Source organism: Trichosurus vulpecula, chromosome 7, assembly GCF_011100635.1.
Source record: "Trichosurus vulpecula isolate mTriVul1 chromosome 7, mTriVul1.pri, whole genome shotgun sequence".
NCBI lineage: Eukaryota > Metazoa > Chordata > Mammalia > Diprotodontia > Phalangeridae > Trichosurus > Trichosurus vulpecula.
Window position 1 is genome coordinate 255,221,110 of NC_050579.1, and position 20,833 is coordinate 255,241,942.

The window sequence follows — 20,833 nt, forward strand, 5'->3', positions numbered from 1 at the left end:
ATACGGGCCAGGCTCTGTGCACTGGGGCCTCAGGTGTTGGCAGCTGGAGCCTGTAGGTGTCTGACAGCTTACCTGGTGCTGTCCTGGGGTCCTTTTGGTGGTGTCTGTCACGTGCTGTGGCTAGATCTGGTATTTTTGTGTTTCCCTTGGCTGCCCTGAAGCACGTGGAGGTCTAGCCACTGGAGGACGCCTGCCTGCCTGGAGTTGTACCAGGCATGGCGAGGCTGTCCACTGGAGGGTATCTGCTTGCCTTGGGCTGCACTGGAGCACGTGGAAGTCTGGCAGCTGGAAGATGCCTGCTACCTTGAGGCTGTGCTTCAGCACAGGGAGGTCTGCTGCTGGAGGAGGACTGCCTGTCTGAGGTTGCACCAGCACATGTGGTGAGCTGGAGACTGCTGGTTCCCCTGGTATACTAAGGAATGTGAGTGGTCCTGGTAGCATTTGCTTGCTCCACCACTCTGAGGCTCAGGATCTCCTGCTGGTTTGCTGTCGTGGGAATTGTTCCTGACTTGCTGGGGTGCTTCTTGTCCTGCAATGTCCTTTTACCAGAGTGAGAGAGATCTTTCTTGCTGATCCTCCAAGTTTCCTGGGCTAAAAGACTGCTTCACCCTGTCTTTCTGCTGGCTTTGCTGTTCCAGGATTTTTCCTGGGGCTCTGTTTTCTGCTATTTTCAGAGGTCAATTTGGGAAAGTGAGGATTTACTGCTTACTCCACCATCTTGGCTCCTGGAAAACCTTAGGTGTTTTTTTTTAATATGAAATAGCTTATATTTTCTTCTGTTTCAGTCTTGTGCCTTTTTTTTTCTTCCATATTTCTTGTTTCATGGAGTTGTTAACTTCTGTTTAGTCCATTCCAATTTTCAGGGATGCTCCAGTTATTTTTCTCTTATTTTTTCCCATAACAGGAACGTTTTCCCTCCTCCCTCACTACTCACCTTCTTGGCCTCCTTTAATTCCTGTCTAACATCCCACCTTCTACAGAAAGCCTTCTCCAATCCCTCTTAATTCCATGTCTTTTAATTGTTTCCTGTTTTTCTATATATAGCCTGCTTTTTACATATTTGTTCATATGTTTTCTCTTTCATTACAGCCAATGAAATTAGAGCCTCCTGGTTGTTCCATAAACAAGACGTTCCATCTCTGGGCATTTTCTCTTGCCGTTCCCTATGCCTTCCATTCTACGTACTGTCCTCCCTGGCTTCCTTTAAGCCTCCATGTAAAATTCCATCTTTTATTGGAAGCCTTATCAAGCTCCTCTTAATGTTAGATAGGATTATTTAAGTATCCTATTTTCTGTTAATTGAGGCAATTTTTATTTTTGTATATATTCATCCATTTGATTTAGATTGTCAGTTTTTTTGGTATATAGTTGGGGAGAACAGTGTCTAATAATTGCTTTTCTCTTTTCTTTATTGATTGTCAATTCACCTTTTAAATTTTGATGCTGGTAATTTGGTTGTCTTTTTTTAATCATATTAGCTAATGGCTTATCTATTTTCTTTTTTTTAAAAAAAACCCTATAACTTAAATATCTTGTTGTATATAAGACATCTTTTATTGACAGAATTGTTGCCAAGATGTTTTTAAGTTGTATGCAACTTGTATGTGTCACTTTAAAGAACGTTCCTAGTCTTTGAAATAAATATTTCTATCTTCAAAAGAGCAAAAATAAACCTATGAATTTTAATATTTCAATTTTTAAAAAATTCCGTTTTTTAATATCTCTTTTGATTTTCAGGATTTTTAATTTAGTGTTTAATTAAGACTTTTTAAACAGTTGGCTTACTAGAGTTTTTGTTTTATGCCCAATTCATTTATCTCTTTTTCTGTTTTCCTGATTCCAGGCCTGGCATTCTATTGACTATGCCACCTAGCTGTCCCTGTTAAGAGAGAACTAAGCTAAGATGCTTCTTTTTACATTACCATTTTTATGCTGCCTCTTGTTCATTGATTCTTTAATTATCTCTCCTTGAACTCTTATGCAGGTATTTTCTCTTTTTGCATCCTTAACACTTGTCATGATACCTGGCAGATAGTAGGTGCTTAATAAATGTTTATTGACTGACTGATAAGGGAAATTGGTGTATAGTTTTTTTTTCCCCTCTATTTTGATTCTCCCTGGTTTAGGTATAAAAACTATACTTTTGTAAAAGAAGAAATTTTGTGGGATCTCTTCTTATTTTTTTGAAAGTTTATGTTGTACTGGAATTAATTTTTCTTTAAATGTTTTGTTACATTCACTTGTGAATCTATGTGATCCTGGGTTTTTTTCTTTGATAGTTCATTCATAGCTTGTTCAATTTCTTCCATTTGTTAATTATTTACATGTTATCTGTTATATATCTTGTTTGTTCATAGTTGTTTGCCTATTTTCTCCCCCAATAGAGTATAGCCCCTTGAGGCCAGGAACTAACTTTTGTCTCTCTTTGTATCCCCAGTGCTTTGCATAGTCCTTGGCACACTATAGGCACCTAATTGATGTTTATTGATGGACTGAATTCTGTTCTCTAATTTATGGACTTTGTGGATCATAATGCTTACTTTACTTAACCTCATAGGGCTAACATTTTAGACATTGCAAAGTGTATTCACATACAAATACATATGTGTGAGCGATTATTATTATGGGTGTGTTTAGACACACTGAGGGTAATTACAATATTGAGAATATGCTAAATTATTGTTTCTTAAGTTTCCAGTACCAACTCTTAACTTTGAATTAATGTGTATTTTCTTTTTTAGATATCAGCGTGGTTGTCGATCCTTGACTGCCAATCTGAGGCTTTCTTCCCAGGATGAAGAGAAGCCGAGCCCTGACATTTTAGCTTCTGACAATGATGAAGACTATGATGTTCCTGAGGAGGTTGAAAATGTCATAGGTGTGTTGCAGCTAGATTGATATTTTAAAATTAGTCTTCAAATTGTTTCTTAGGTTCTGAATATTTATTTGAAGTTCCAGTTAGTTTGTGTGGATAGGACTAAGTATACTTGTTAATTGATTGTTATTTGATAATATACCTTTTATTTGTTCAGTATATATATAGGCACTTATTTAATAGATGTGAAGGAATAGAAAATAAGCTCTGCTTTAAGGAACTTATAGCACAGGTAGTAATTGCCTTGGGATTTCACAGAAAATTAGAACTCAGTAATTTTTGATATTGTTGAGGCTTCTTGGAAGAAATGAGGCTATAATAGGTTAGATTTTTGGTAGGTGAAAGAAGGTATTCCAGGTGATAGAAATACTATGAGCCATGTTACGTGGAAGGTGTTATAGATGGGAATCAGTGAGAACGCTGCCCTAACTGGAATGCAAGTCAGCAGGTCAACATTTATTAAGTACCTGCTCTATTCCAGGCACTCTGATAAGCACTAGATTTATAATGAAAGACAAAAACACAAATTCACAGTCTGACAGGGGAAGCAATATGCAAATAACTGGATAAATTGTTTATAATCTCAGAGGGACAACATAAGGAGAAATGGGAAAGCCTTCTTGCAGAATGTGGAACAGATGGAAATACCCAGGTAGATTGGGATTAGATAACTGAAGACAGCATAGGGTGTTGGGAAGAAGCTTGACTTTGGAGTCAGAGAACCTGTGTTTGCATTTTGCCTGTGTTGTTTAGTGCTAGTACGATCCAGAGCGTGTCATTCTGTCTTTCTGGTCCTCAGCGTCTTTGTAAATGAAGGAGTTGGACTATGTGATCTATGAGGTTGTTTCCAACTCAACATATTGGAATCCTGAGATGATTTTGAGGCTCATAGTAGTTGCTATTGTTACAGAGCAGCCTGTAGCTGCTATATTTTTTCCAACTTCTGGGAAGATGACACGGTAGGAAGAAGTGTACCCTAGATTCCCCCACCAAAATTTATCCCCAAAGATCTCTAAAATGCACCCAAGAAAAAGTAACTATGAGTTATTTTTCCAGCCAGGCCAAGGGACACAGACCGGTCTGCACTCACTGGGGGTGGGACCTGGCCAGGGGTTCCCTGCATATGAAGTGTTATAGTTACTAGGGAGTGAAAGAAAGCTGAGACTGGCCACAGGGCTTGAAGAACCTGGGCAAGAAGAGATCCCAAGGGCTCCCTGAACTATATATCCAAATAGCATGCAGGAACTCATATGGTCTGGTACCTCATTCATCCACTACCTGGTTCTTGAGAGAACTGGTGGGGGTAAATCTGCAAATATTTGGTGGCGGACATAAGTGATGTCTAGCAGGTTCTAGCTTTGTGCTGATCAAAGAATAAGTTCTGAAGCAAACAGTAGCTGTATGTCTCTGATCTCAGGAACACAGTGAGGAGTCAGTTCTGTCCTCTAGCTTAGGGTGAATGGTTCATTGTGACAGCCAGGGCAGGAGTCCCAAACCAAAGAGCAATCTGTAGTTTAATTACTGAATCTGGAAAGCCTCCTACCAGGCTAGTAGAGGCTCAGTCTAGTAGCAGTCTACTGCAATTCTCAACCAGGGACAAGCTAACAGACAGAAACCTAGGTCAGGAACTTGCAAAGCTCAGACCAGGAGGGCAGGGAACAGATTGGGAGTACTTTGGGAGTACTGAAAGCAGAGAGGCACCAGTGAAAATGACAAAAAATGTCAGAAGAGAGCAGCTCAGGCTAGATGTGTGCAGAAATGGCACCGATGTAAAGTCTGCAGTCAAGCAGTAGGCTGGCATGATGAATAAACGAAAGTAGACTCCAGCCATAGAGAAAAGTTCAGGATAGAAGCCCAGAAGAAGAGAATGACTTGGAAACATCTAAAAAGCCTTAAAGAGGGGCAGCTAGGTGGCACAGTGAGTAGAGCACCGGCCCTGGAGTCAGGAGGACCTGACTTCAAATCCTGCCTCAGACACTTGACACATGTACTAGCTGTGTGACCTTGGGCAAGTCAACCCCAAATGCCCTGCCAAAAAAACAATAAACAAACAAAGAAATAAATAAAAAGCCTCAAAGAAAAATTTATTTTGGACAGGAGTCCAAAAAAAAAAAAGGTTTTTTTAAGCTAATTTTTTTTTTAAATGAGAGTGGCAAAGTATGGGAAATGAAATGTGAACTTTGGAAGATAGATATGAAAAGAAAATTAAAAGCTTAGAACTAGAGTTATAAAACCTTCCCCAAGAAAATACCTCCCTGAAAACTAAAATAGACCAAATAGAAACCTATTAATTCCAAAAGCCAGCAAAATGTATTAAAACAAAGTCAAAAGAGTTTAAAAAAGAGAGAAGAAAATGTGGAATTTTATAAAAATAACTGACCTGAAAAAAAGTGTCTGGGAGAATCATAGGACTGGCTGAAAGCCCCGAGCAGAAAAAGAGACGAGACATGAGATTGCAGGGATTCTTAAAACTGCCCAGATCTCTTAGAGCCAGAGGACAGTGTAGAAACTCAAAGAATCTACTGCTGATCGCCTGAAAGAAGCCTCAACATGAAACCTCCAGGGAATATTATGGCCAAAACCCAGAACTGACAGGTCAAGGAAAAAAATATCCTAAGCAGCTAGAAAGAATTCTGTATTAAGAAGTGGTGGTGAGAATCACCCAGAATTTAGCCACCACCATTAAGGGGCGAAGAACTTGGAATATTATTGGATATTCTAGAAAGCAAAACAGTAGGCTTACAGCCAAGCATGACGTACTCAGTTAAACTGAATACAATCCTACAGGGGGAAAACAGATGTTTAATGAAATAGAAGACTTCCAAGCATTCCTGATGAAAAACCTAAGCTGAGTAGAAAATTTGCCATACAGATGTAGGAGTCAAGGGCGGCTAGGTGGCACAGTGGATAGAGTGCTGGGTTTGGAGTCAGGAAGATTCATTCTCTTGAATTCATATCTGGCCTCAGATGCTTACTAACTGTGTGACCCTGGGCAAGACTCTTAACCATGTTTGCCTCAGTTCCTCATCTGTAAAATGAGCTGGAGAAGAAAATGGCAAACCATTCTAGTATCTTTGGCACGAAAACTCCAAATGGTGTCACAGAGGGTTGGGCACAATTGAAAAAAATGACTGAACAACAACAGCAACAAACAGGAGTTAAGATAAGTATAAAAAGGTAAATGTGAACAGTAGACATAAGAAGCTAAGCAAGGTTAAACTGTTTACATTATTATGTGGAGAGCTAATACAGGTAGCCACTCAGAACTTTATCATCAATAGCACTTATAAAGAGAGTTTTATTAGATACAGGACCTGGGAGTGGTTCTATTATGTTTTGATGATCTTAAAAGGTAAATGGAAAGGGTAGGAAAGAGCCATACACTCTGATAAGAAGAAGTGGTAGAATGGGGAAAATTATCTCATAAATGGGATACAGAAGTAAAAGTTTATTCAGCAAGGAGAAAGGCATAAGGAGGGTGGTTTACAGACTGCACTTGAACCTCACTTTCATTTGAACTGGCTAAGGGAGTGAAAAATACACGTGCAAGCACAATTTGGTACAGAAATACACTTTATCCGGTAGAGAAACAAGGGAAAGTGCTGAAGGGAAAGATTTAGGGGGATGTAGGGGATTGGGGAGATATGGAGGACAGATTAATTGAAGGATTAGTCAAAAACAAAACTAACTCTTAAAGAGGGGATGAGAAAAAAATGAAGGAAAAGTATAAATTTGTGAGTGTGGATTGTAAAGAAAGCTGCAGATTTGATAGTTTTGGATTGTAGTACTGGAGAAGACTTTTGAGACAGCAAGGACATCAAATCAGCCAGTAAATACCTAAGGAAATTAATTCAGGCCATTCACTGGAAGGTCAAATACTGAAGTTGAAGCTTAAATATTTTGGCCACAAAATGAGAAGACAGGACTCATTGGAATAGACCTTTTTGTTAAAAAAGATTTAATGCAAAATGAAAAGAAGATGGCAGAAGATGAGATGGATAGATAGTGTCATGGAAACGATGAACATGAACTTGGGCAGACTTTGGGACATAGTGAAGGATAGAAGGGACTGGCGTGCTATGGTCCATAGAGTCACAAATAGTTGGATACAACTCAATGACTGAACAACAATAGGATAGAGAGAAATAAATAATTAGCAATCAGAACTGTGAATGTTAGTGGAAGAACTTCCCTATAAAGGGGAAGGGGACAACAATGGATTAGAAACAGAATCCAATAATATGTTATTTACAAGAAACACATTTGAAATAAAGATACAGAGTTAAAATAAGAGACTCAGGCATAATCTGTTATGCTTTAGCTCAGGTAAAAAAAGGCAGGGGTAGCAATCATAATCTTAGACAAAGCAATAGCAAAATTAGACCCAATTAAAAGAGAGAAATGGACCTACATTTAGCTAAAAGGTGCCATAGACAGTGAATTAATATCAAAATCTAATATATCCACCAGGTAACATAGCATCTGAATTCTTAAAATGCAAGGTAAATAAATTACAGGAAAAAATGGTAAAACTGTAAGTGGGGACCTCAATTTATCCCTTTCAGACATAATTAAATCTAACCAAAAAAGTAAGAAAAAGCAGTGAAGGGTGTGAATAGAAGTTTAGAAAGGTTAGATTTAATGGACCACTCAAGAATATTGAATGAGAATCGCAAAGTGTATACATTTTTCTTAACACCTCCACAAAAAATGATAACGTATTAGGGCATAAAGACTTCATAAACAAATGAAAAAAAAACCAGAAATATTGAATGTATCTTTTACCAACCATAATGTAATATAAATTACTTTCAATGAAGGGCCTTTGAAGCAAAGTTTAAAAATTATTTTGAAACTGAATAACTTAATCCTAGAAAATGGGTGGTTTAAAGAATACATCTTAGAAACAATCAGTGATTTCATTAAACATAATGACAATAAACCACCATTTAAAAATATAGAGGATCCATTCAGTGTTGTAGTTAGGGATAAATTTATATCTCTCAATTTTTTTATTGAGAGAAAGAGCAGATCAGTGAATTATCCACACAACTAAAAGAACCTAGAAAACTTTTAAAAACCAAATGGATTTACAAGCACATTCCAGCAAACATTTAAAGAATAGTCATTTCTAATACTACATAAAATATTTGAAAAAAAGTAGTAAAAGAAGGGTTCCTACTAAGTTCCTTCAATGACAATATGGTGTTAATACCTAAAACAGGGAGTCAAAATAGAGAAAGTAAAGTACAGACCAATTTCTCTAATGAGCATTGATGTAAACATTTTAAATAAGATACTAATAAGGAGATTGCAATAATACATCCTAAAGATCATACAGTATAACCAGACTGGATTTATAACAGGAGTGCAGTTAGTTCATTGTTAGGGAAATTATAAACATAATTGGCCACATTAATAATGAAAACAACAAAAATCATGCTTATCTCAGGAGATGTGGTAAAAGCTTTTGATAATACTTATTCCTACCCACCCACCTCCCAAAATAATTAAAAAAAATTTTTTTTTTTGCTTTTTGGCAGGGCAATTGGGGTTAAGTGACTTACCCAAGGTCACATAGCTAGTACATGTGTCAAGTGTCCGAGGCCGGATTTGAACTCAGGTCCTCATGACTCCAGGGCCGGTACTCTACTCACTGTGCCACCTAGCTGCCCCTCTCCTCACTGTGCCACCTAGCTGCCCCTCTCCCCCAAAATAAATTTTTTTTTTTTTTTTGCTTTTTGGCATTTTTGGCAGGGCAATTGGGGTTAAGTGACTTGCCCAAGGTCACACAGCTAGTACATGTGTCAAGTGTCTGAGGCCGGATTTGAACTCAGGTCCTCCTGACTCCAGGGCCGGTGCTCTACTCACTGCGCCACCTAGCTGCCCCCCCCCCAAAATAATTTAATCCGTTTTAAATAGCCACCCTCTCAATTGAGAACACAAGAAAAAGCAAAACCCATTCATTCATGTATAGTCAATCAAACAACTTTCCATATTAGCCCTCCCCAAAACACGTCTCATTCTCCCTTCTGAGACTTTCACTTCTGTGTTGGGTGGTGGATAACATGTTTTATCATTAGTTGTCTTTAATTCTGGTTAGCCATTATGTTCAACACAATAGAGGAAAAGGAGATAAAAATTTATATAAAACCTATTCTGTGCTAGGCACTTTTACAAATGTTATCTCCCTTGATCCTCACAACAGCACTTTGAGGTAGGTGCTAGTACTGTCTCCATTTTGAAGTTGAAGAAACAGGCAAACAGAGGCTAAGTGGCTTGTTTAGGGTCATATAGCTTGTAAGTGTCTGAAGGCAGATTTATACTACTTGGGTCTGACACTAGGCTAGGTCCAACATTCTATCCACTGTTATACCCACTTGCTTGTAAAGCAAGTGTGTGTGTGTGTGTGTGTGTGTGTGTGTGAGATACAAGCTACACACATGCATACACACGCACACAACTTCTTTATCCAATCCATAATTTATGGGTACCCCCTCAAATTCTCATTCTTTTTTTTTTTAATTTATGCTTTGTTTGCTCAGAACTAATCCTTTTCTTAATTGATTCTCTATCTAATTCTCCCTCTCCCTTCTCCCTCCTTCTTCTTCTTTCCCTCTTGGAAGAAATCTGTTTTAGTATTCGTGTGTGTGTGTGTGTGTGTGTGTGTGTGTATGTGTGTTTGTGTATTTTCTTTCTTTTGACCAGGTCAGAGGAGAGTTAGGTTCAAAGTGTTAAAGTGTCAGTGTGTCATTCTCAGTCTCTCCTACTCCCTCCTCCTTGTTTGTATAGATGTCTACTTTTGTATCCTGAGTATGTGATAATTTCCCTTGTTTTTTCCAACCCCAATTCATTCCTCTTCCCCTCTCTTTTCATTCTTAAGGTCATCAAGACATGACATCTAATTGGACTTCTTCCATGTGGCCTGATAGGGTTGAGATGAGGACACATGTATCATCTCCCACATTTGAATTAAACATTTTATCCTTGTTTAGTCCTTTATCGTTGTTCATTTATGTTTACTTTTTTATGTTTCTCTTCATTCCTTTCTTTAAAATTCAGAATTTCTTTGTAGCTCTTCAGGAGTGTTTGGAAATTCTCTATTTCAATAAAGGTTTATTTTTTTCTTCCCTTGCTTCATTCTCAGTTTTTTTTGATAAGTTATCTTTGCTGTTAGTTTGAGTCCTTTGACTTCTAGAATATCATATTCCAAGTTTAGTACCCTTTTATAGTGATGTCTGCTAAATCATGTGTGATTCTCACTCTTGCTTTTGGGTACTTGAATTTTTACTTTCTGACTTCTCGTAGTTATCTTTTTCTTTGACCTGGAAATTCTTGATTTTGGCTTGATATTCTTGGGAGTTTTCATTTTGGGTTTCTTTCTGGAGATACCTGGTAGATTTTCTTTTTCTATTTCTATTCCCCTCCCCCACCTCCCCCCCCCCCCCCGTTCCTCCACCCCTGCCCACCAGCTTGAAGAGATCTGGGTCATTTACCTTTCAGACTTCTTGAAATATGATGTCAAGGGTGTTTTATTGGTCACAGCATTTAGAGAGTCCAATGATTCTTAAAATATCTCTCCTTGATATGTTTTCAAGGTCAGCCCCCTATGAGATACTTTACATTTTCTTTTAAGCCTTTTGACTTTGTTTAAAATACTTCTTATTGCTTCATGAAAACATTGGTTTCTATTTGGTCATTCTAATTTTCTTTCTTTTTTTAAAATCATTATTTATTTAATATTTTTAGTTTTCAGCATTGATTTCCACAAGAGTTTGAGTTACAAATTTTCTCCCCATTTCTATCCTCCCCCCCAATCCAAGATGGCATATATTCTGATTGACCCGTTCCCTGGTCAGCCCTCCCTTCTGTCACCCCACTCCCCCACATCCCCTTTTCCCTTACTTTCTTGTAGGGCAAGATAGATTTCTATGCCCCATTGCCTGTATATATTATTTCCTAGTTGTATGTAAAAACTTTTTTTTTTGAACATCTGCTTTTAAAACTTTGAGTTCCAAATTCTCTCCCCTCTTCCCTCCCCACCCACCCTCCCTAAGAAGGCAAGCAATTCAACATAGGCCACATGTGTATCATTATGCAAAACCCTCCCGCAGTACTCATGTTGTGAAAGACTAACTATGTTTTGCTCCTTCCTATCCTGTCCCCCTTTATTCAGTTTTCTCCCTTGACCTTGTCCCTTTTCAAAAGTGTTTGCTTTTGATTACCTCCTCCCCCATTTGCCTTCCATTCTGTTGTGCCCACTTTTTTATCCCTTTCCTCCTTCTTTCCTGTGGAGTAAGATACCCAATTGAGTGTTATGTTATTCCCTCCTCAGGTCAAATCTGATGAGAGCAAGATTCACTCATTCCCCCTCACCTGCCCCCTCTTCCCTTCCAATGAATTGCTTTTTTTTTTGTTTGCCACTTTTATGTGAGCTAATTTACCCCATTCTATCTCTCTCTTTCTCCTTCTCTCAATATATTCCTCTCTCATCCCTTAATTTGATTTTTTTTTTGTGTTAAAACTGATACATTTGTCTGTGTAAAAATATTTCTTCATTTTAAGGACTGAAAAATCAAATTAAAGGTACCATAGCATCAAAAGATGTGGCCATAGGTTCTTAATCTCTTTTGAGTCAAAGACCCTCCCCCACTTTGGTCATCTGGTGAAAGCAATGGACTCCTCCAAATAATGTTTTTAAATGAGGAAAATAAAATACATAGGATTACAAATGAAGCCCATTACATTGAAACACAGTCATACAGTTATCATAATAGTTGTACATTTAAAACATCAAAAATTTTTTTAATTTAAATTTATTTAACATATTTGGTTTTCAGCATTGATTTTCACAACAGTTTGAATTACAAATTTTCTCCCCATTTCTACCCTCCCCCCCACTCCAAGATGGCATATATTCTGGTTGCCCTGTTCCCCAGGCAGCCCTCCCTTCTGTCACCCCATTCCCCTCCCATCCCCTTTTCCCTTCTTTTCTTGTAGGGCAAGATAAATTTCTACGCCCCATTGCCTGTGTATCTTATTTTTTAGTTGCATGCCAAAAACTTTTTTTTTTTTGAACATCTGATTTTAAAACTTTGAGTTGCAAATTCTCTCCCCTCTTCCCTTCCCACCCACCCTCCCTAAGAAGTCGAGCAATTCAACCTAGGCCACACATGTATCATTATGTATAACCCTTCCACAATACTCATGTTGTGAAAGGCTAACTACATTTTGCTCCTTCCCAACCCATCCCGCTTTATTGAATTTTCTCCCTTGACCCTCCCTTTCCAAAGTGTTTGTTTTGATTACCTCCACCCCCATCTGCCCTCCCCTCCATTATCCCCCCCCCTTTTATTTTTTTTTTTATCTTCCTCTCTCTTCTTTCCTGTGGGGTAAGATACCCAACTGAGTATGTATGGTATTCCCCCTCAGGGCAAATCTGATGAGAGCAAGGTTCACTCATTCCCCCCTCACCTGCCCTCTCCCCTCCTCCCACAGAACTGCTTCCTCTTGCCACCTTTATGCGAGATAATCCACCCCATTCTATCTCTCCCTATCTCTCTCTCTCAGTATGTTGCTCTCTCATCCCTTAATTTCATTTTATTTCTTTTAGATATCTTCCCTTCATCTTCAACTCACCGTGTCTGTTCTCTCTCTTTTACATATACACACACACACACACACACACACACACACATATACATACATACATACATATACACATAGATATACATACATACACATTCACTTATATATATACATAAACATATATATGTATATGTATATATATGTATATGTATGTGTGTGTGTGTGTATATATATATATATATGCATATTCCCTTCAACTACCCTAATACTGAGGTCTCATGAATCATACACATCATCTTTCCATGTAGGAATGTAAACAAAACAGTTCCACTTTAGTAAGTACCTTATGATTTCTCTTTCTTGTTTACCTTTTCATGCTTCTCTTGATTCTTATGTTTGAAAGTCAAATTTTCTATTCAGCTTGGGTCTTTTCAGTGAGAAAGCTTGAAAGTCCTCTATTTTATTGAAAATCCATATTTAGCCTTGGAGCATGATACTCAGTTTTGCTGGGTAGGTGATTCTTGGTTTTAATCCTAGCTCCATTGACCTCTGGAATATCATATTCCAAGCATTTAGATCCCTTAATGTAGAAGCTGCTAGATCTTGTGTTATCCTGATTGTATTTCCACAATACTCAAATTGTTTCTTTCTGGCTGTAGTATTTTCTCCTTGATCTGGGAGCTGTGGTATTTGGCGACAATATTCCTAGGAGTTTTCTTTTTGGGATCTTTTTCAGGAGGCGATCAGTGGATTCTTTCAATTTCTGTTTTACCCTCTGGCTCTAGAATATCAAGGCAGTTTTCCTTGATAATTTCCTGAAAGACGATATCTAGGCTCTTTTTTGATCATGGCTTTCAGGTAGTCCAATAATTTTTAAATTATCTCTCCTGGATCTATTTTCCAGGTCAGTGGTTTTTCCAGTGAGATATTTCACATTGTCTTCCATTTTTTCATTCCTTTGGTTCTGTTTTATAATATCTTGATTTCTCATAAAGTCACTAGCTTCCACTTGCTCCAGTCTAATTTTTAAGGTGGTATTTTCTTCAGTGGTCTTTTGGACCTCCTTCTCCATTTGGCTAATTGTGCCTTTCAAGGCCTTCTTCTCCTCATTGGCTTTTTGGAGCTCTTTTGCCATTTGAGTTAGTCTATTTTTTAATTTAATTTATTTATTTAACATATTTAGTTTTCAGCATTGGTTTTCACAAGAGTTTGAATTACAAATTTTCTCCCCATTTCTACCCCCCCCCCACTCCATAGTCTGTTTTTTAAGGTGTTATTTTCTTCAATGTTTTTTTGGGTCTCCTTTAGCAAGTCATTGACTTGTTTTTCATGGTTTTCTTGCATCATTCTCATTTCTCTTCCCAGTTTTTCCTCTACTTCTCTAACTTGCTTTTCCAAATCCTTTGTTAGCTCTTCCATGGCCTGAGACCAGTTCATGTTTTTCTTGGAGGCTTTTGATGTAGGCTCTTTGACTTTGTTGACTTCTTCTGACTGTATGTTTTGGTCTTCTTTGTCACCAAAAAAAGATTCCAAAGTGTGAGTCTGAGTGCGTTTTCACTGCCTGGCCATGTTCCCAGCCAAGTACTTGACCCTTGAGTTTTTGTTGGGGTATGACTGCTTGTAGAGTAGAGAGTACTTTGTTCCAAGCTTGAGGGGCTGTGCTGTTGTTTTCAGAGCTATTTCTATACAGGAAGCTCTGCCACACCAGTGCTCCTCTTCCCCCAAGAACCGCCAACCTGGCCTGTGCGACTCAGATCTAAGCAGGCTCTGCACTTGTTTCAACAATCCGGGTAGCAGCTTTTGTGGGGGTATAAGATCCACCCACAGCCAGCACCCAGAAAGCTGCCAATGGCATAGGTTCTTTTGATCTGCTTAACTAAGGAAAGCAAGGTGAAGGGGTTGACAGGTTTACTTTAATTCAGTATACAAATATCATTCACTTAGTTCAGGGGATAAATCCAGCACCCTGAACTTCAGAGCAAATTACAAACAAATTACAAACATCAACAGACAGACCCAATACAATTCATAGTTACCAACATCTAGGTTCAGCCCAGGAGCTCAGAACAAGGACCGGCCCAGAGTCACTCGTACCACCACTGCTGTGGCAAAGAGCTCCAAAGAACAAAGAGCCAACCCCTGGTTTTTATATCTTTTTCAGCGTCAGGGGTGAGTCACACATGCAACTCACCCACGTGACCTAGAATCGTCACAAAGAGGGGGCCTTAAACCCTCATGGTCTATAAGCCTCTGCTGTCCCAGACATGTAAACTGGGCCCTCCCTGGAGTTAGCCCCACGTTGGGCCCCACCTTAGTTGCCAATCCACACCCACTAAGGTTTTATACCTAATAGGGGTTTGGGCCTGGGGCTTAGCACCTAGTAAGGCTCAATGAATTACTCAAAGGGAATAAAAGCCAAACTATTCAAGGGCACTTGTTGAACTAGGTGCTAAGGAGCGCATTTTGCTTACCAACACAGCACTCCTGCTCTTATGCCACTTAATTCCTCCCACCATGTGGGCCTGGGACCCGAAGCAACTACAGCTGGAACTCTGTAAGCAGCCTCAGAGCTGCACCAACTCCGTCACCCCTGGGGCGGCAGTCCACCAGGAACTCCTTTCACTCTGTCCCCTGCAGTTTTTTCCTGCTAACCTGCTCTGTTTTCTTTGGTGTTTGTGGGTTGAGAAGTCTGGCAATTGCCAGAGCTCACTGATTCAGGGCTCTAGGGCCTGTTCTGCCTGGCTCCTGGTCTGGTTAGTTGGGGTGCGGCCCACGCTCGGCTCTGCTCCTCTCTGCTCCCAGCATGGTGCAACAGACCTTACCCAGGGACCATCTAGGGTGTCCTCGGCTGGAGCCCTGTTTCCCTGTGCCATTTCGTAGGTTCTGCAGTTCTAGAAGTTGTTCAGAGCCATTTTTATAGGTATTTGGAGGGTCCTGGGGGAGAACTTTAGGCAAGTCCCTGCTTTCCAGCTGCCATCTTGGCTGTGCCCCCCCCCCCCCCCCGTCATTTCTAATTTTCAACGAGTTTATTGCTTGGTCAAGAATTTTGTATCTCTTATGCTATTGCTAACTGATGATTTTATCAATTCTTCCAAAACTCTCATTTGTTTTCCTTTTTTTTCTTCAAGTGCTTTCATTCCATTTTTGCAAACATTTTAAACTTTTTTTAAACTCTTGCTTCATTTCTTCTAGGAATTCTAGTTGAGTTAATGCTCAAGTAGTTTTTTCTCAGAGTTATTCTTTTCTTCTGTGTTTTTGTCTTGAATGATCCTGTCACCATAATAGCTCATTATTATTGGATTCTTTTTTTGTATGCTTATTTTTCCAGCCTATGGATATTTGAGCTTGCCTCTGCCACTCTTATGGGGGGAAGGTCCTGTTGCTGCAACAGTTGACCTTGTCTCATGTAATATTGAGAAAATAAAGACCACTTAAGTGGATTGTGGCACATGAATGTAATGAAATATTGCAATGTTGTAATAAATTTTAAAATAGACTAGTCATGAGCTCTGTCTTATCTTTAATTTTATACCTCATTGTTCCCCATTGTTTTTTTCTTTTTTCCTATCTCCAATGTCTTCTTCAGAGGGCTCCTCCTGTACCCTTGATCTCATCTCTTGCCTCTATAGTCATCCTCCTGCTTTCTCTCATTTTCACTTCATTCCTGTTTTCTGGTTTCTTCCTTTTACTGTCCCTAAACCTGCTCTCCTTAAATTTCATTTGACTCTCAAACTATCATTTAATATCTTCTTCAGTCCTCGTCTATGTGATACTATTGTGTACACCCTCCTGGATATACTCTCTTCTGGCACATCTTTCCTATTTTTCCTTCTACCTCTCTGACCACTCCTCATTCTCTCCTGTAGGATCATTATCCTTATCATCCTGTCTGTGAGTATGCCCCAGAGCTCTGTCCTGGGACCATCTCTTCTATGTCTATATATACTCTCAGTTATCTCATAATTTCTCATAGGCTCAGTTATAATCACTGTGTAGTTGACCCTCACATCTATTTCTCTAACCATGGTCTGTCTGGAGCTCCAAACCCATGTTATTGCTTTCCTACTGGACATTTATAACTGGATATCTATGCCCCACGTAAGGCTTTTTCTGATTTCCCTAACTACTAGTGTCTCACCGTCCCCAATTACTTTGCAATTACCTGTCAAAACTCTGCTGAAGCTCACAAAAGGTTCTAGGTAGCCTGGAATGCTTACTATTTGCTGCATGTGAAATTCTTTTTCCCTCCAGCTTCTTTGCTTTTGTAGAGGTTCCCCCATGCCTTTTATTCTTTTCTTCCTTACTTTTGCCTTTTCGAAATCCCTAGCAACTTTTAAGGTATACCTCAGGTGCTACCTACTTTAAGAAACCTTTTCAGATTTTGCTAGTTAATATTCCACCCTCCTGCACCCACTTTACTTTGTATTTGTTTCTTATATATCCTACATTATATTAATCAATACATATTTATTGAGTTCCTACTATGTTGTATCTTGCTTATTATCTGTGACTGTAATGTATTATCTCAAGTGGAATATAAGATCTGTAGGGGCAGAGGTCTCTGACTTTTGCATTTATACCTTCACTGCCTAGTATGGTGCCTGTTGCATTGTAGGTATTTAATAAATCCTTGTTTTGGGATTGATTTCTACTAGGAGCTATGATTCAGTATAGTTAGCAGCAAACTTGAATTTTTCTTGAACACAACAACTCTATTGTTTTCTTAAGTTCTAGAAAAATAACATTATTTTATTGTACATTCACTTGGAAAAAAAAAAGATGATGGTAAGGTCACTCAAGTAGGAAATTGTTATGTACAAAAACTGACAAAGTAGAATATAAAAAATTTTTGATTAGTGAACCTGAATTAAAAAGGTTTTTCATTGGACGTTATTTGTACTCTGACTTCGTGCTCTTAGTACTACTTAGTGCTCCAGTATTTATAATAATTATATTGGAAACTTTAAATAATAAATCTGATTCTAAATGTTGCTTTTAGATTGTTTCTACTTTACTTACAGTAAAGTTCTTAAAGTTTAAAAGGGGCAGCTAGATGGCGCAGTGAGTAGAGCACCAGCCCTGGAGTCAGGAGGACCTGACTTCAAATACAGCTTCAGACACTTGACATACTTACTAGGTATGTTACCTTGGGCAAGTCACTTAATCCCAATTACCCTGCTTTCCCCCCCTTCCAAAAAAACCAAGAAAATAAAAAGTACATGAGGACTCTGTAAAGAATTTGTATAAATTTGAGAAAAATAATTTCATATATATTTGTTTTATGAATTATGTGTGTACATATACTCTATGCATGTACATTTATATGTATATGAGTCATATTTGGTACATATATACTAACAATGGTAGAGAAAATAACACAGCTTAAAAGTTATTTTAAAATTATAGTTAGACATTTAGCAACTGGCACAGTATCCTTCACATGAAAGCAGAATGTACTTTGGCTTCTTGTTAGAGCTCCCTCTTACAGAGGGGTGGTTGTATTTTTTAGTTCATTTGGTTATATATTTTATAGAACATATTTTCACATTATAGTTATCACATATATACCTTTTAGTCAACAGTCACCAAAATAGATAATCCATTTCCTGTCTGTAGAATGCTGTATTTTTGGTGTTAATTTTTTTTAATCAAATTTATCCTCTTTAGGCAAATATTTTATTATAAATCAAATGAATAAAAAGAGAAAAATTAATTGTATGTGAAAGTCTATCATTTTTAGCCTAGATTTTAAATATGTCTTCATGATTATATGATCACATTATAAGTTTTTTGCCTTAGCATTAATGATAATTAAACCTAAATATGGATCAAAAGTCAGTTATATTGGCAAAAAATATCTGTTATTTTTAAGTATGTTTATTATGGTAAATATTCATTTTGAATTTTTCATTTATTTTTCATTTTCATTTATCATGATTGTAATTACACAAAAAGCTGAGCTAAAAACAATAAAATTGAAGTTCTGTTTTAAAAGTAAACTATCTAAGAGCAGAAGGGAATTTATGTCCTACTGAGGCACAGAAAAAGGTAGTATAAGCAAGGTGATACGACATAGAATACCTGCTGTCCTTTTTTCATTATTTCCACTTTCCATAGAAATCAAAATACATGAAGCTGCTGGGATTCATTATTTAGGCAAACCAGCTTGAGTTGTTTGTTCTTGTTATTTCTGTTCGGTTACAAAGAAGATTTAAAAAAATGCAATTTCATTCACTGTGCACCTTATTATGTTTAAGATGCATTTTGGATTTTGCTTAAGTAGGAACATGAGTTTTAGCTGATTACTTAATTCTCAATTATTTCTATAATGGTAAAACACTTCAATTTAAATAAAACTTGGGCAGGGCCCTTGTAAAATCCCTTATAAAGTATTCTTTTTAATGCCTCTTAATAAATAACATAAAATTCATTTAAAAACCAAACAAATTTGGGATGCTTGTGGGTTTCTTGGAGCATGGATTGAGAAACACTGCTTTTGTTAAACATATAAATAGGTGGCTTTTGTTCTTAAAAATAAAATTAAGATTGTTTAAAGACCCTGTTAAAAATAGCTATAAAATAATGTAAAACATTTTAAAATATTCTGATTTTTAAGTAGGAAAATCCAGGATTTCCATGAGAAATATGATTTTGTTTGTTCTGTGGAACAAAAGTGAATAAGTCTTATCTTGTGTTCTTTATAGAGCAGCTGCTGGTTGGACTGAAAGACAAAGATACTGTTGTCCGATGGTCTGCAGCAAAAGGGTATGTTTCTTGTCATTTACCTGAAAATGAATAAATGAATCTTGGTGCAATTTTCATAGACCTCCAAAAATATAAATTTTTTTTTTGCTAATTTTTATGTTTTATAGTTGGTAAATTCAACTATTTTACTATTTCAACTAGTATTTGATAGCTTCAGTAATTAGGCTTTTTAAAGACAAAGGGAATTGTTTACCTAGTTAGAGTCAGTGATTAAAATTTTTATTTTAAAGGTTGTTGAAACTTAAGCATCATCCCCTCCATGTCTAGCCAGAAACTGGAAAAATTGTATAAGAATTTTCTCAAGTACCTTCTCACCTCTCTTTAGCATTCTTCTCTTCCCTTATGGCATGCACATTGCTTCACTTGGGTTCACGTGGCTTTAAGTTTACCTGCTAACTGGTTGTGCCTGATGATATCTCATTCAGGCCTTACCTTTTTGAACTGTGTTCTCTGGTTTGAACATACATCCTTTCGCTATTTTAGAGTCCAAACTAGCTCTAAGCTAGCCGTCATGGTGAAAAAGATCTGAGGATCAACTTCAAACCAAAGGTTAATTGCTGTTACCTGGGAGAAGAATGGATATATAATGTTTGCATGTTAAAGTGGGACAATACTTTAATCCTAAATAACAAAGCTATAATTGTAGATGACAGTATGTTAATGACAGGTCAGTGGGAAAGACACTTTTCTTAGGGAGCCTTCCTGTAGCTCTTCAAACCATTTCATGTTAGTATTCACCCTCTAAACAATGTTGGACAGGCCTCTTCTCCTCCTAAGGGTTAGGTGCCCAGTGCATGTTGCACTTAGAGTACTGAATTGTGCTAATGAAAGTGTACCTGTCCCTGCTTTCCTTTTTCATAGCTGTCGTACTGTAGTATCATAGACGTAGAGCTGGAAGGGAACTTGGGGATTGATCTACAGTCTCACTCATTATAGCAACAGGCCTTGTTTCTCCTCATTGGTCAGGTGGACCACTGTAAGTTATGCTACCTTCATGCGCATAGAATGTTTAATTGGCGAAACTTCAAAGAATCAAGTTTCAATAAGCCCCACCAGCGTAGTCTTGTATTGATTTGATGGTATAGTTGGTATAGTCGTACATGAAACAATCATGGACTTTTCGTGGTAGTAAATGATGAATGCATGCCCAAGGTCTAAGTGGAGTAGGAAGAGGAGACCAACAGCTTCTGTTCAGAAGAAGTATCTTCTGTGGTCTTGACCAAGATGAAAGAAATTGGCAAAGCTTACCTTGAGAAAATTGTTACAAATGCTGTGGTCACAGTACTAACGTACTTCAATAATTCCCAGCGTCAGGCCATCAAAGACACCGAAACCATCCCTGGTGTCTGTGTGCTCCAAATCATCAAGAGCAAACTGCTTTAGCTATTGCTTATGGTTTAGACAGTGAGCTTAGTGCCAAGAGAAATGTATTGATCTTTGACAGTAAAAATGGCATTTTTGATGTCTCCATTATTACCACTGAAGATGGCATTTTTGAAGTCAAGTCCGAAGCTGGGACCACCCAGTTGGGTGACAACCACATAGTTGTGTCATTGATGAGCTCAAGAGGAAAGCACAAGAAGGAAATCAGTGATAACAAGAGGT

At 37.9% G+C, this 20,833-nt stretch overlaps 1 protein-coding gene across 1 annotated transcript in view; it reads left to right on the plus strand.

Annotated features, from left to right (window-relative positions):
* Nucleotides 1-20,833, plus strand: part of TBCD (tubulin folding cofactor D) — a 497,899-nt gene that overhangs the window by 95,307 nt on the left and 381,759 nt on the right. Inside the window, exons 11-12 of the mRNA XM_036767571.1 lie at nt 2,742-2,878; nt 19,168-19,228. Of these exons, the coding sequence (XP_036623466.1) occupies nt 2,742-2,878; nt 19,168-19,228 (198 nt within the window). The remainder of the gene's footprint in view (nt 1-2,741; nt 2,879-19,167; nt 19,229-20,833) is intronic.